The sequence below is a fragment of the Polyodon spathula genome, chromosome 1, assembly GCF_017654505.1.
Source record: "Polyodon spathula isolate WHYD16114869_AA chromosome 1, ASM1765450v1, whole genome shotgun sequence".
Classification (NCBI taxonomy): domain Eukaryota; kingdom Metazoa; phylum Chordata; class Actinopteri; order Acipenseriformes; family Polyodontidae; genus Polyodon; species Polyodon spathula.
In genome coordinates this window covers 98,044,631-98,056,915 of record NC_054534.1, presented here as the reverse complement: position 1 = coordinate 98,056,915, position 12,285 = coordinate 98,044,631, and the positions used below count along the sequence as shown (strand labels likewise).

At 43.0% G+C, this 12,285-nt stretch overlaps 1 protein-coding gene across 3 annotated transcripts in view; it reads left to right on the top strand.

The window, feature by feature from the left end:
* LOC121325075 (G protein-coupled receptor kinase 5-like) overlaps positions 1–12,285 on the top strand; it is a 58,051-nt gene that overhangs the window by 38,730 nt on the left and 7,036 nt on the right. For all 3 annotated transcript variants that reach the window (XM_041267383.1, XM_041267386.1, XM_041267384.1), the window contains 7 exons: positions 3,574–3,637; positions 4,577–4,717; positions 6,207–6,397; positions 7,161–7,198; positions 7,828–7,917; positions 8,118–8,326; positions 9,085–9,222. In XM_041267383.1, coding sequence (XP_041123317.1) covers positions 3,574–3,637; positions 4,577–4,717; positions 6,207–6,397; positions 7,161–7,198; positions 7,828–7,917; positions 8,118–8,326; positions 9,085–9,222 — 871 coding nt within the window. The remainder of the gene's footprint in view (positions 1–3,573; positions 3,638–4,576; positions 4,718–6,206; positions 6,398–7,160; positions 7,199–7,827; positions 7,918–8,117; positions 8,327–9,084; positions 9,223–12,285) is intronic.

Genomic DNA, 12,285 nt, shown 5'->3' with positions numbered 1-12,285 from the left:
CAGTCTCGAGTGAGTACTGTGTGGGTGGTTTGCCAGTAGTTTGTACAGGTGGGCTACCCTGTACATTGCTACCCATGGTAACTGCGAACTGGTACCATACCGTACCGTACTGTATTGACCTGGAGCTGAAGTCAAGAACTGGTACCTACCTGGTACTGTACCATACCGACCTGTTGCTAAAAGCACCGAACCGGTGCTGAACTGACCCTGTTTCTACCCGGTCCTATATGGCCCACTACTGCCTGGTGCACATGCCCCTGGTCTGTTACCAAACCGGTCTTGTTCAAGTCTTAACCCGCCCAGTTGCTGTCTATAATCAGATTGAGGCAGCACCTGTACGTCTATATACTGTGCACTGCAAGCTTGTTTCTTGCATCATGCCTGGGTTTTATCCCTGTGACACATGTAAGGCCGGTATGCCTGTTGAGGACAAGCACAGCAGACGCTCTTCCTGTCCGGGACCAGAGTACGCCAAGGAGGCACTGACGAACCACAGTTTCTGCAAGTTTCTCCCGCAGTTCTACAGAGCGCTCTGCGTCCCTTGCTGCTGCACAGTTTTGGCTTACCAAGGCACACGTGCCAGATGGCGACAAAGCATCGCTTTTGAATACCCCTGTTACACCAGGGCATATGTTTGGTCCCGCATTGGACAAGATGCTGCAGGGCTCTCGCCGCTCGCGGGAATCCACAAAGGAGCTAGTTTGCCTGCTTCCCAAGCGACCACCCCCAGCTGCCTATTGACTGTGTCTTATCACTGGAGGCGCTCTCTTGGTGGAAACAGCCTGTCCATCTATGTCTTTGCATTGCGCTGGACGCTGTCACCAAAATATAGGTCGTCGCCACAGACGCATCCAGTTTGGCAGGGGTGCACAAGGTGTGTGGGACCCTCCTTGGCAGGGTCTCCACATCACATGTTTTAGAGCTGCAGGCAGTTTACCTGGCCTTACAGACAACACATCAGTGGTGGCTTACATCAACCACCAGGGCGGCTTACGGATGCCCAGTCTTCATCTTGTGGCCTGCAAGTTTTTGCTGTGGGCACACAAGAACCTCCTCTCCCTGTGGGCAGTACATTTGGGGTGACAAACTGGGTGGGGACCTCCTCTCAAGGAGAGTAACCAGTGCCTAAGAGTGGAGGCGTCACCCCCAGGTGGTGAGCCTCATTTGGGAGAGGTTCGGGAGAGCAGAGATAGACCTGTTTGCCTCCCAGGAATCAACCCACTGTCTCCTCCTGTTCTCCATAATAAGAGGTGGGGACCAGCTGGTGATAGATGCCTTGGCACGCCAGTGGCTGAGGCAACTGTTATATGCCTTCACACTGCTCACCCTGCTCCTGCTGTGTCTGGAGAAAATCAGGCAGGACCATGGGAAAGGTGCTCCTAGTAGCCCCTTATTGGCCCAGGAGACTCTGGTTCTCAACCCTGATGCAGCTCCTAGAGGCCAGCTGTGAAGACTGCCCAAGCGCCGCAACCTGCTCAGTCAGGCACGGGGGACCTTGTGGCATCTTGACCCATCAAGCCTGCAGCTCTGGGTCTAGCCCCTGAAGAGCTGCATTTGAGCCGTCTATGGCTTTCTAATAGGGTCATTGACACCCTGCAGAATGACAAAGCTCTGTCCATACGTTCCCAGTACGGGTACAAGTGGGGCGTTTTTCAGACATGATGTCTGCCTCGTTGGGTTAACCCCACTACCTGTCCCATGGCAGTTCTACTGCAATTTCTGCAGGACCTTTTTGACAAGGGGAAATCCCCCTCCATTTTGGCTTGCCATGTCAAAATTGACTCGGTCTCCCCAGGAGCTCAGCTTCCTGTGGGGCAATTTTTGAAAGGGGATCGCCAGCTTTGGCTGCCTATGAAGGATATTGTTCCTCGCTGGAGGTTAAACGTGGTGCTTCGTTCACTCATGAAGCCCCCATTTAAACCTATGCCTTCAGCTGAGCTGAAATATTTATAGCTCAAAGCAGCTTTCTTGCTTGCTATCACCTCTGCAAAGCAGGTGAGTGAGTTGCAGGCATTCTCCATTGGAAAAGCCTGCTTAGTATTTACATGGGCCAGGATAAAGGTTATGCTCCTTACCAATCCTGCCTGTTTGCCGAAGACGATCTTAGCGTTTCATGTCAACCAGTCTGTGGAATTGGAGGCTTCCACCTCCTTTCTTTTCTGACAGAGCAACAGCAGATGGATAGCAGAAACAGTAAAGACTGGCTATGAGCTGGCCACCTTGCCCTCTCCAGAAAAGCTCACTGTCCAGTCTACCAGGGGCAACTTTGTGGGCTTTATTCCAGGATGCATCTGTCAAGGACATTTGCAATTCAGCGGTGTGGGCTTCTCCCCATACCTTTACTAGGTTCTACAGACTTAATGTCTGTGATCCTCAAAACCCTGGGTTTGGAACTAGAGTGTTAAGGGCGGCTTCTATGTCGTCCATTACAACACAGGCATAGAGGTGAGTTTCACCCTAAATTCTTTAGCCTTAGCTACTAGTTACTGGGGTTCTGTATGGTAACGCACAAGACAGCCTCTTGGCTTAGCCTTGTAGCATACCAGTCGTTCTGTAATATTGCCCTTGCAATGGCTTTGGTACACTCACCCATACGGTAGTGGTTACATTTTGTACTTGAAAGGGAATGTTAGGTTATTATATTAATCCTGGTTCCCTGAAATAGAAATGTAACCATAAACCTTCAAGGTCGCTGCCTCTACGATTGCAGCAGACTTCAGATCAGTGTGCATAGTGCTTTAATGTCCTCAGGAGTGACCCATGACTGTGTCACAGGCTCATCGAGCAGCTTTTTGATATATCTTATTCAGGTTTCGGGTCTTTTGTAGGTAAATACCCATACGGTTAATGGTCACATTTCTATTTTAGGGAACCAGGGTTATGATGATAACCTAATGTTTGGCCACTTTGCAATTCTGTGGTAAAAAATATGTATAACTGTAGGTGAACTAACTGATTAGTATTTTTCTTGAAAAGGTACATCAGAGTATCTGAAACACCAAAGTACTGTACTGTACCAATACTATACAGGGAACACCAGTAGCAATTATTGCAAAAAAACCCACTGTAATTTACAAAATTCTAAAAACAGTTCTTATAGTGCTTTCTCAGTGCATGCCAAAGTTATTCTCCGTTTTAGGTTTGTTTTTTGCAATGTGCTTGTTAACCCAATTTCGAAACAAGAAAGCGCGTACACACAAATTGGCTTTGGAGGTTGGTGGTTATTAAACGGGGCAGTTACGTAAAATCACAGCATGTAAAAAATGAAACTGCATTCTCAAATGCACTGTCTTTGTTTCTACCCTGCTTAGATCTGAATTTACTGTTTTAGACCCATAATAAAATGTGCATTGATCAGTTTACATCAGTACAATTCAGTCAGTCGCAGCATTTGTAAATGACACATGCCACAGGTCTGATGGTTATCGGTCTATCGGAGGGTATCGTATCTTACAGGATTGGATATGACAGGTTCTACTGTAGTCTCCCAGTATAATCAATTCCATATTGCATTCAAACTGACTTAACAGGTATTGTGTGCAGGAATAATTGTTCTTACTGCTTTTATTTTAGGCAACCTGTAACCAAAAATACCTTCAGGCATTACCGGGTACTGGGAAAGGGTGGATTTGGAGAGGTAAGTGTGGTATCAATGACCTTCATAACCTATAGTTATTTAAGAAATTCAGCATTATTTATTTTTCCATCCGTACTTATTTTTTCATCTTTTATTTAAATTCTATATACTTCTCCCTTTTCACCTAACAAGCTGTTGGTACTAAAAGTGTGAACGCTGAAGTTAGGCAGTGTACAGAACCTGAATTGTGTTCGGGATATTGTGCATATGGATTGATGTGAGGATTTGCTGCAGTCCTCTGCAGCTGTCACCTTCCCCTGTGAGTCTGAAGTTGTTTCCAAACTTCAGAAAGCAATCCATAAGTCCATAGATGTTTGCCAGTGACAATGCAAAGGCCACGTGACTCCAGGTTGAAAATAAGATTCACCTGCAAAGAAGCTTGGTCTTTTCTTGGGTTTGCAATAAAGATTAATTAGTTTGTCCGTTGAATTTAAGCTCATAATAAAACCTCCAGTTTATTTCCCTGGGGTACAGAGTTCCACTGTCATCTACTGTAGATCATGTGACACAGTCGATCATGTGATAACCCAAGTGGTTCAGCTCGCTTGCAGAACATTACTTTAGAATGCGCCTGCTTTATTTCCTGTAGTTCCTTAAAAAGCAGCCATACCCTGTACAGCAATTACTCTAGGTACATCAAACTAGCATAGAGTACTGATTAAAAAACTAAACTGGAAGAGAACTGGACCTAGCTGTACTACATTCGAATGGTAGTGATTTCATAGAATACATAAAGCTGAGGGAACACAAAGCTACTTTATCAGGAACAATGGCTTGAAACCTAGTTCCAGGAGACCAAGAGACCTGGTTTGAGGTAACTTTGCTGTATCAAACCCCAAGTCTCCTCTGGTGTGCATTGCAGTGGCCTGAAACCTAGCTCTGGAAGCTTAGAAGCGGAGTGTGAAGTGGCTTGTTCAGTGTTTGTCATTTCTCTCTCAGGTTTGTGCCTGCCAAGTCCGTGCTACCGGTAAGATGTACGCCTGTAAAAAGCTTGAAAAGAAAAGAGTAAAGAAGAGAAGAGGTGAAGGAATGGCATTAAATGAAAAAAGAATTTTAGAAAAAGTTAACAGTAGCTTTGTAGTAAGTATGCCCTTTTTATTTAACATTGTTCACTGTCATTTAGAATGTAGCACTTTGTAAGTTTTATTCCAATGCATGATTACATTTTAATTTTATCAGTGGTACACCTCCATAGAGTAGATCCAATGTCCTTTGCCATAGAACAAATTCTTAAAAGCACTGTCTATAGAATTGAGGGACACCATTGCAGCTAAAGGTGTCCATACCACATTCCAGTTCCTTCAGGGAAATAGGTGGTGGAAATCTGCAGCAAAATCTATTCTCCAGAAGATCAGAGTGATCACTTTTGAGACTGTTTGTTTGTTCTGAGACATCAAAAATGCACTCTTGGATGTGGAAGCACCTGCCAACTGAACACCTTCAATTGTCCCTCTACCAAAGGGTGTCCAATGTACTGTCTTGCCCATAGTATTTTGTATGATCAGCCACAGATGAAGGAAACTCCTCCCCAGAGTTTGATCCCCCTTGAGCTGGAACGACTTGGCGGCACTCCTTTTTTTCTTATTTGCTTTCTAAATATTTAGTCAGCAGAAACAACTAATGATGGCAGACCATCTGCTTTGTAGATTATGCAAGTTATTTTACAGCCATGAGGTTTGGAAAGATTAAACATTGGAAATAAGCAAAGCTACTGCACTCAAGTTCATTGAACTGTGGTTGTCACTGAAGAAAAAGAAGTTGCTCATACAGTTTAGACATGCATCAGTTATCCCAATTAAAGAGCAGTTTAAGCAATTCAAGGTTTTACTTTGAGTTTCACCTGAAACAGTGGCATTTAGTATAACATATTGTGTGATTTAAATTAGTAAAACATTAGACATAGTTTTATGAAAGACTTATTCTACAGAAACCATTTGAGATGCAGACTTCACATTTGTAAAGTTAGAGAAACTCACTGGGCACAATGTGACTGTGACCGGAACCTCTTATGTAGATTTCAAGATAGGAGACCAAAGCTTGTGTGTATTGTTTTCAAGTTGTTACACAGGTCAAGCTCAACTAATTTGCATTGCACAATATAATCTAATCTATAGGCATATTCTATTTAATGCATCATAAATTAACCATTTTGCAGTAGCTGTGTCAAAGCCACTTGCAGGTAGTTGCAAGGTTATTTAAACAATAACCTTTACCATTGATGTGACTTGTCTTTTTCCTGAATATAGAGACCATGGGTCTGTTTGTTCTGTGTAACCAGTGCAAAGCGAAAAACAATGTAAACCAGTAAAAAGCAACTGTACGTTATCTGAACTGCTTCTACCTAAACCCAAGCTGTTACGGGCTGCTTTTATAATAAGAAAAAATGGTGCAAAAAAACTTTTTACTGGTGCAAAAAGAACAAGTAGGTTCCATGTGTATGTATACCGTATGTCTGTCTTTTTATATAATCAAAAGTAAAATCTCATTACAATGTGCAAAAAGGGATGCTTTGTTTTTGTTAAATACACAGTATTGGGACCCTAACTTTGTTCCCTTTTTTTTTGTCCAGGTTAGTTTAGCCTATGCCTATGAAACAAAGGATGCACTTTGTTTAGTATTAACCATGATGAATGGTGGGGACTTGAAATTCCACATCTACAGTATGGGAAACCCTGGCTTTGACGAGGAGCGGGCCATCTTCTACGCTGCAGAGATCTGCTGTGGTCTGGAGGATTTACACAGAGAGCGGATTGTGTACAGGTACTGCACACTTCATTGTCTTATGAGAGACTGAGTGTGGTGGATTGTGATGTGACAGATTGGAAAGATCCTTCCCGATGTATGCTGACGCAATTGAAAAAGGCTGACCGAGAGGAGGCAGCGCTTTCACTGATATGACGCATTTCCATTCTGATTTTTTTATAATTGTGATGTCTATTTGGATACTGCTGCAGCCTGGTGGACCATGAGCATTGAAGCTGTTCTCTGCTAAATTTCCTAGTTGTCACGCAAAGAAATCGCAAAAAATAGGATTTAGTCCTTTTTATTTTGCCTCACTTTAGTGTCACCTCCAGGCGACCTGTTGTGCCGCCTGCAGTATAAAAGATACTGATCAAAAGTATAGGTTCTATTCATTTTGTTGCATCACTGCATATATTTGTTAGTCGCCTTGTGTCTGGTGTGTAGAGGCCTTTTAATGTAAAGGGCTTTTTCTGAACCGTTCTTGCTTTGGCCCCAGAAAAGGAAACCTGTTCAATTTCTGGGTCATCAGTATAACTAGTGCACTAGTCGCTGGTGCTGTTACAGTTGTTAAAAATTGGACTACAATGAATAGGGGAAACGCTTGCATATAGTTTAAACAAGACTTTGTTTCACTGTAGTATATAAAATGCATTGCTTCTGTAGCAAGTGTACATGATGATACTTTCTTCTAGAGTTCTGCCAGAGAATTACTCTCAGGACGAGATGCCTGGAATAGTATTGAGAGTCTGGTGTAGTAACAAATTCTCTGTTTCGTTTTCAGAGACTTGAAACCAGAGAACATTCTTTTAGATGACCGTGGTAAGTTAACTCATGCTATTATGTTTGTCTGTGACTGTCTGTCACAGGAATTACTGCATGAAAAGCACTTCAGTGTCTTTACTGCCATCTACTGATTTCTCAGCATATTACAAACAGATGTATGCTTATTTTATTTATTTACTGGATTTATATAGTGCTTTTTATACAAAAGTATCGCAAAGCACTATACAGTACATAGCAGAAAAAAATTAACAAACCACAATACATACTGTATATATAGCATGTCACACATACAACTGCCACAACCAGGCCATTTAAATAACAGATTTAAATAACAGTACAGTTAATACAAAAGCAGCAATTTTAAAGTTACATTAAAACCCACTCAGATAGGACAGCCATTTTATAAAAGTGTGGTTTTTAGTCTTGACTATATCATTCAGTCAGTGTATGCACAATTGTACCATATTAAGTTGCCTATCTATGTGTCTGTTTCAGAATGCGTATATGTTATGGCAGGGAAACTTCTTGGACTCCACAAAATGTTTTAAAATGTCAAATAAATGTGTGACTGAAGGCGATATAATGTGAGCTAGTTAAGAGCCTTGACGTGACTCTTCTTAAAAGCACTGACGACAAGTGAAGTGAATTCCTTTTAAATCCATCAGGTCATATCCGCATTTCAGACCTTGGCTTAGCAGTCCAGATCCCTGAGGGAGAGACGATACGAGGGAGGGTTGGGACTGTCGGATACATGGGTATGTATTCAGCTGAAAACCTGTCTGACTCGTACTGGTGTAGGAAACGTTTACAGGTAAACTTGGGGCCCATTTTAGTAAACACTGAGCAAAGGAAAAAGGTTGTAGAAAAGGACACATTTGTGAAAGCAGCAGAGCAACTGTGCATCCATGTTTTTTTTATTGCTTATTGATGATGTGACCTGCTCTGGCCCTGGCAGCCCCAGAGGTGATCCTGAATGAGAGCTACACGTTCAGCTCGGACTGGTGGGGCCTGGGCTGCCTGCTGTTTGAGATGATCCAAGGCCAGTGCCCTTTCCGGCGCCGCAAGGAGAGGGTAAAGCGGGAAGAGGTGGACCGGCGAGTGCGTGAGGACCAGGAGGAATACTCGGACAAGTTCTCTGAGGAGGCCAAATCCATCTGCCGGATGGTGGGTGTGGCTGTGATTCTGTGGGAGTTTTTTTAATTTGTATTATTTCTACAGCTAATGTGACAAAGTGATTGCACAAACTGTCCGCACCCTACACATCAATTCAATGTGAATGTGTAGTTCTGAAACAAATCTGTTTTAGCAAACGTGTATTTTCATTTTAAAACATGCTCTGTGTACACATCAGTGGATGCAAAGAATCTGAGCATTGAAAGATACCCCCCATAGCTATGTACTTGTTCAAATTCTTTAAGTAATGGTTATTTAGATCTGATGATCTTTGAGCCTGTAGCTACTGACAATATTTGCCTGGGTTAGTTACAAAATAAAAAAAATAACTCATGGCCACATATTTAAAAGTAGTGAGAAGAACATTCCTAGCTGATAGGAGCACAATTCATGAAGTTAAAGAAAGGTTTCATTATGGATGAGAAAAGCCTTACGCCCACAAGGAGGACCAGCAGATTGAAGAATTTACATGCGTCTCAATGTAATTTACCTTGGAGGTTAAAGGCGTGACAGACAGCAGCAACCAGCAACTACTGAATTTGACTATGAAATTGTTTTTTTGTGTTGCGGCACCTCAAAGTCCTGTACATATAGAACACAAAACTACTGTTATAAAACACTGGTCAAAACAGGTCAAATTACAATTATTAAAAAAAAAAATTTTAAAAAAAGAATTTACCTTTTGAGAAGCTTGATGGCTCTCGCTTTCATTGTTGAATTCTCCTTTTTTCTTTACCTTCTTGCCGCAGTTACTGAATAAAGATCCCAAAGCACGGTTGGGCTGTCAAGGACAAGGGGCCGCAGAGGTGAAGCAGCACCTGATATTCAAAAGCGTCCACTTCAAGAGGCTGGAAGCCAACATGCTGGACCCTCCCTTCACTCCTGACGTGAGTACAGAACAGCGTGTCTTCATATTGTGATCCGAAACAAAGAATGAAAGGGGCACAGATCAGCTTGAGCAGTGATACTCTAGAGCTGGGTCTCCAGACTCTGCTTTGGTAGAACTTTGTAATGTAATGTTTGATATGAATGACTACAAGTGGCTTCACCAGCCTCCCTGCTGCAGAGTAGAAGCTGGTCCTCAATAGGGGTGTGCTGATACTTGAACTCACAATTGCCTTTAAGAAGTATTTATTGGCAAATATTAAATAAATCCATTCATGAAAGTGTTAATTTCAAGAAAAGTTGTCTTTTCCTGACTTTTTACAGATGTGTACTAATCAGTGGCAATTAACTTTGGCATTGAGCGCTTTTAAAGTAAAGTAAATTTTTCTTTCGCCCGGGGGTCGGACATTTTTTACTGCTGTATTGAGGCCTAAACTGTCAGTATACTCGTACTTCTTAAAGGCAGTCGAGCATGAGGATCACCCCACCCTTAGTCTGAAATATTCAAGAGATGTGCTGCCTTTAAAGATGTTTGCAGATTGGAGTGTGATTACAACCCGAAAACATTAAAACCCTAAAGCCAAAATAAAGGAAAATTAAACCAGTGTTTGGAACACACCAGAACAGATTGTTTTCCATGTTTAGTTTTGTTCAATACAATTTTGAAGTGCACAGTTTGTTAATTTTAATGTTAAACTAATGTTTAATGTTTTTTGTTGGGCAACAAAAAACAACAAAAATGCAACAGACATAGACATAAGAGTTAAAGGGTACATAAGGACCTTTTTAATTTATTGTGTTATATGTTCCCATGTGTTGCTACAACTGTTTACATAAGGTGTGTGTATTGTTTTAATTATTATTATTTTTTTACATTTTGACCACATTTTTAAACTTTTAAACCTCAAAATAGATTCACATGTACCTCTCAGAACTACATTTCCCATCATCCTCCTGCTCACTGGTAAATCCATCTCAGTTACATATGTGAGCAGGAGGATGATGGGAAATGTGAGGTCATCTTGAGGCAGGGAATGCAATTTAAAAGCTTAAAAAAGTGGTCAAAATGTAAAAAAAAAAAAAAAAAAAAAAAAAATTTAAACACTACACACACCTTACATAAACAGTAGTAGCAAGACATGGGAACATGTAACGCAATAAAATAAAAAGGTCCTTATGTACCCTTTAAATAAACAAATGGCTGCTAGTTCCCTCCATACCGGTTACTGACTGTGCATTGTCAGTCCTAGCCAGGGTATTTCAGAGAGCATTGATTCTCAAACTTTGAACCATTTAAACTACAGGTTCAGTTTTATGACAAAACGATAAATTATTACATAACATGCATAAAATGAAAAATAACACACAAAAATACTTTGACAAAAGTATTTGGGCAATCAACATATTTCGTATAAAACCCATTCGTTGCCAGTTATTGACAATTATCATGATTGAAAACCAACACCTGATGATGATGATAATTATAGACCAAATAAAGACATCACCAAGTGCTGAAAAATAAATTGGAAAAAGCAATAAAAATGGTTAAAACTAAAGAGTACAGCAACGATCTCAAAATGGCAGTGATACAACTAAATGAAAAAGGAGAAACTACTAGAAAAATAGCAGAAAGACTTGGTTTACCGAAAAGGACTGTGTGGGCTATTATTGACAAACACAGGAACTACTGCAACTAGCTCCATGTGTGGACAACTGTCACAAGGACGGCCGAAGTGGGTGACGACAGACCAGAAACAGGAACTGACTCTGCACACAGCTGTTGAAATGGTGAAAGCGCTGATGCTCAGTTTAATAATGAACAGGCAGAAAATAAAAGGTTTGTAACAATACAAAAACACGACACAGCACATGAGGCCAAAAAAACGAATACACTGACAAAACACAGAGTGGACGAACGCTACACCAAAACAATTGAGACTTCGACCTACGCTTATCTCTTGCTCTCTTTTTCTCTCTCTCTCCCCCGTTCTCCACTCCCGAACACACAACCCTGCGTATGTGACAACATGCTCCTTTTATGCAGCTGTACCGAGACTCGACTGGTAATCAATCATTCAGTTGGAGTCTCGGTACAACTGCACGTGAATTAATCAGGTGCAATTCCCCGTGCACACATATTATTACATTTTACTTGCATGTGAAGTGCTGTGCAATCCTCGTGCCTAAATACACATATACATTTTAAACACTTGTGTTACACAGACCCGTTTATATCCCGTGTACCAATGTCTATACATCAACATTTAAACACATCACACGCAACACATAACAGATAATATACACAGGGGTGGGCACTTTGTCACGTATACCCCCCCTGTGCAAAGCACACATGGCCTCAATGGCCATCCTCCCCCCTTAAAAGCCCAAAAGTCCCACACAAAGTCCTTGGCCAGGACCGAAGGCTTCCAGGGGCCCACAGGTCGTAAGGCTGTCAGCACCAATGCTGACAGCGGGGTGGCATACTCTTGCCAGGGTAGTCCTGGCAACGGAAAGGCTGCTTGGGGGGGTGGTCTCCTGACCTCCCCCCCTTCTTCGGAGCCGGCAGCTCCCCTTGGTGGGGCTTCGACCACTGTTCTTCCAGCAGGGAAGAAACTGCAGTGGGAGCAGGTCTACTGACCTCCCCCACGATCTCCGGCAGCGAAACTGCTGCTGGGGTTGGTGGTCTCCAGACCTCCTCCCCCTTCTTCGTGGCTGGCAGCTCCCCTTGGTGGGGTTCCGGCCACAGTACTTCCGGCTGTGATGCAGAGCAATGGGCAACCCCAGGCGATGCTGAGCGGCGGGCAACCCCAGGCGATGCTGAGCGGCGGGCAACCCCAGGCGATGCGGAGCGACTGGCAACCCCAGGCGATGCGGAGCGACTGGCAACCCCAGGCGATGCGGAGCGACTGGCAACCCCAGGCGATGCGGAGCGACTGGCAACCCCAGGCGATGCGGAGCGACTGGCAACCCCAGGTGATGCGGAGGCATCCTTGGGCGAAGCGAGGCAGGCATCCTTAGGCGAAGCGAGGCAGGGAGTCGGGACAAGCTGGGGTGCGGGTGTTGGC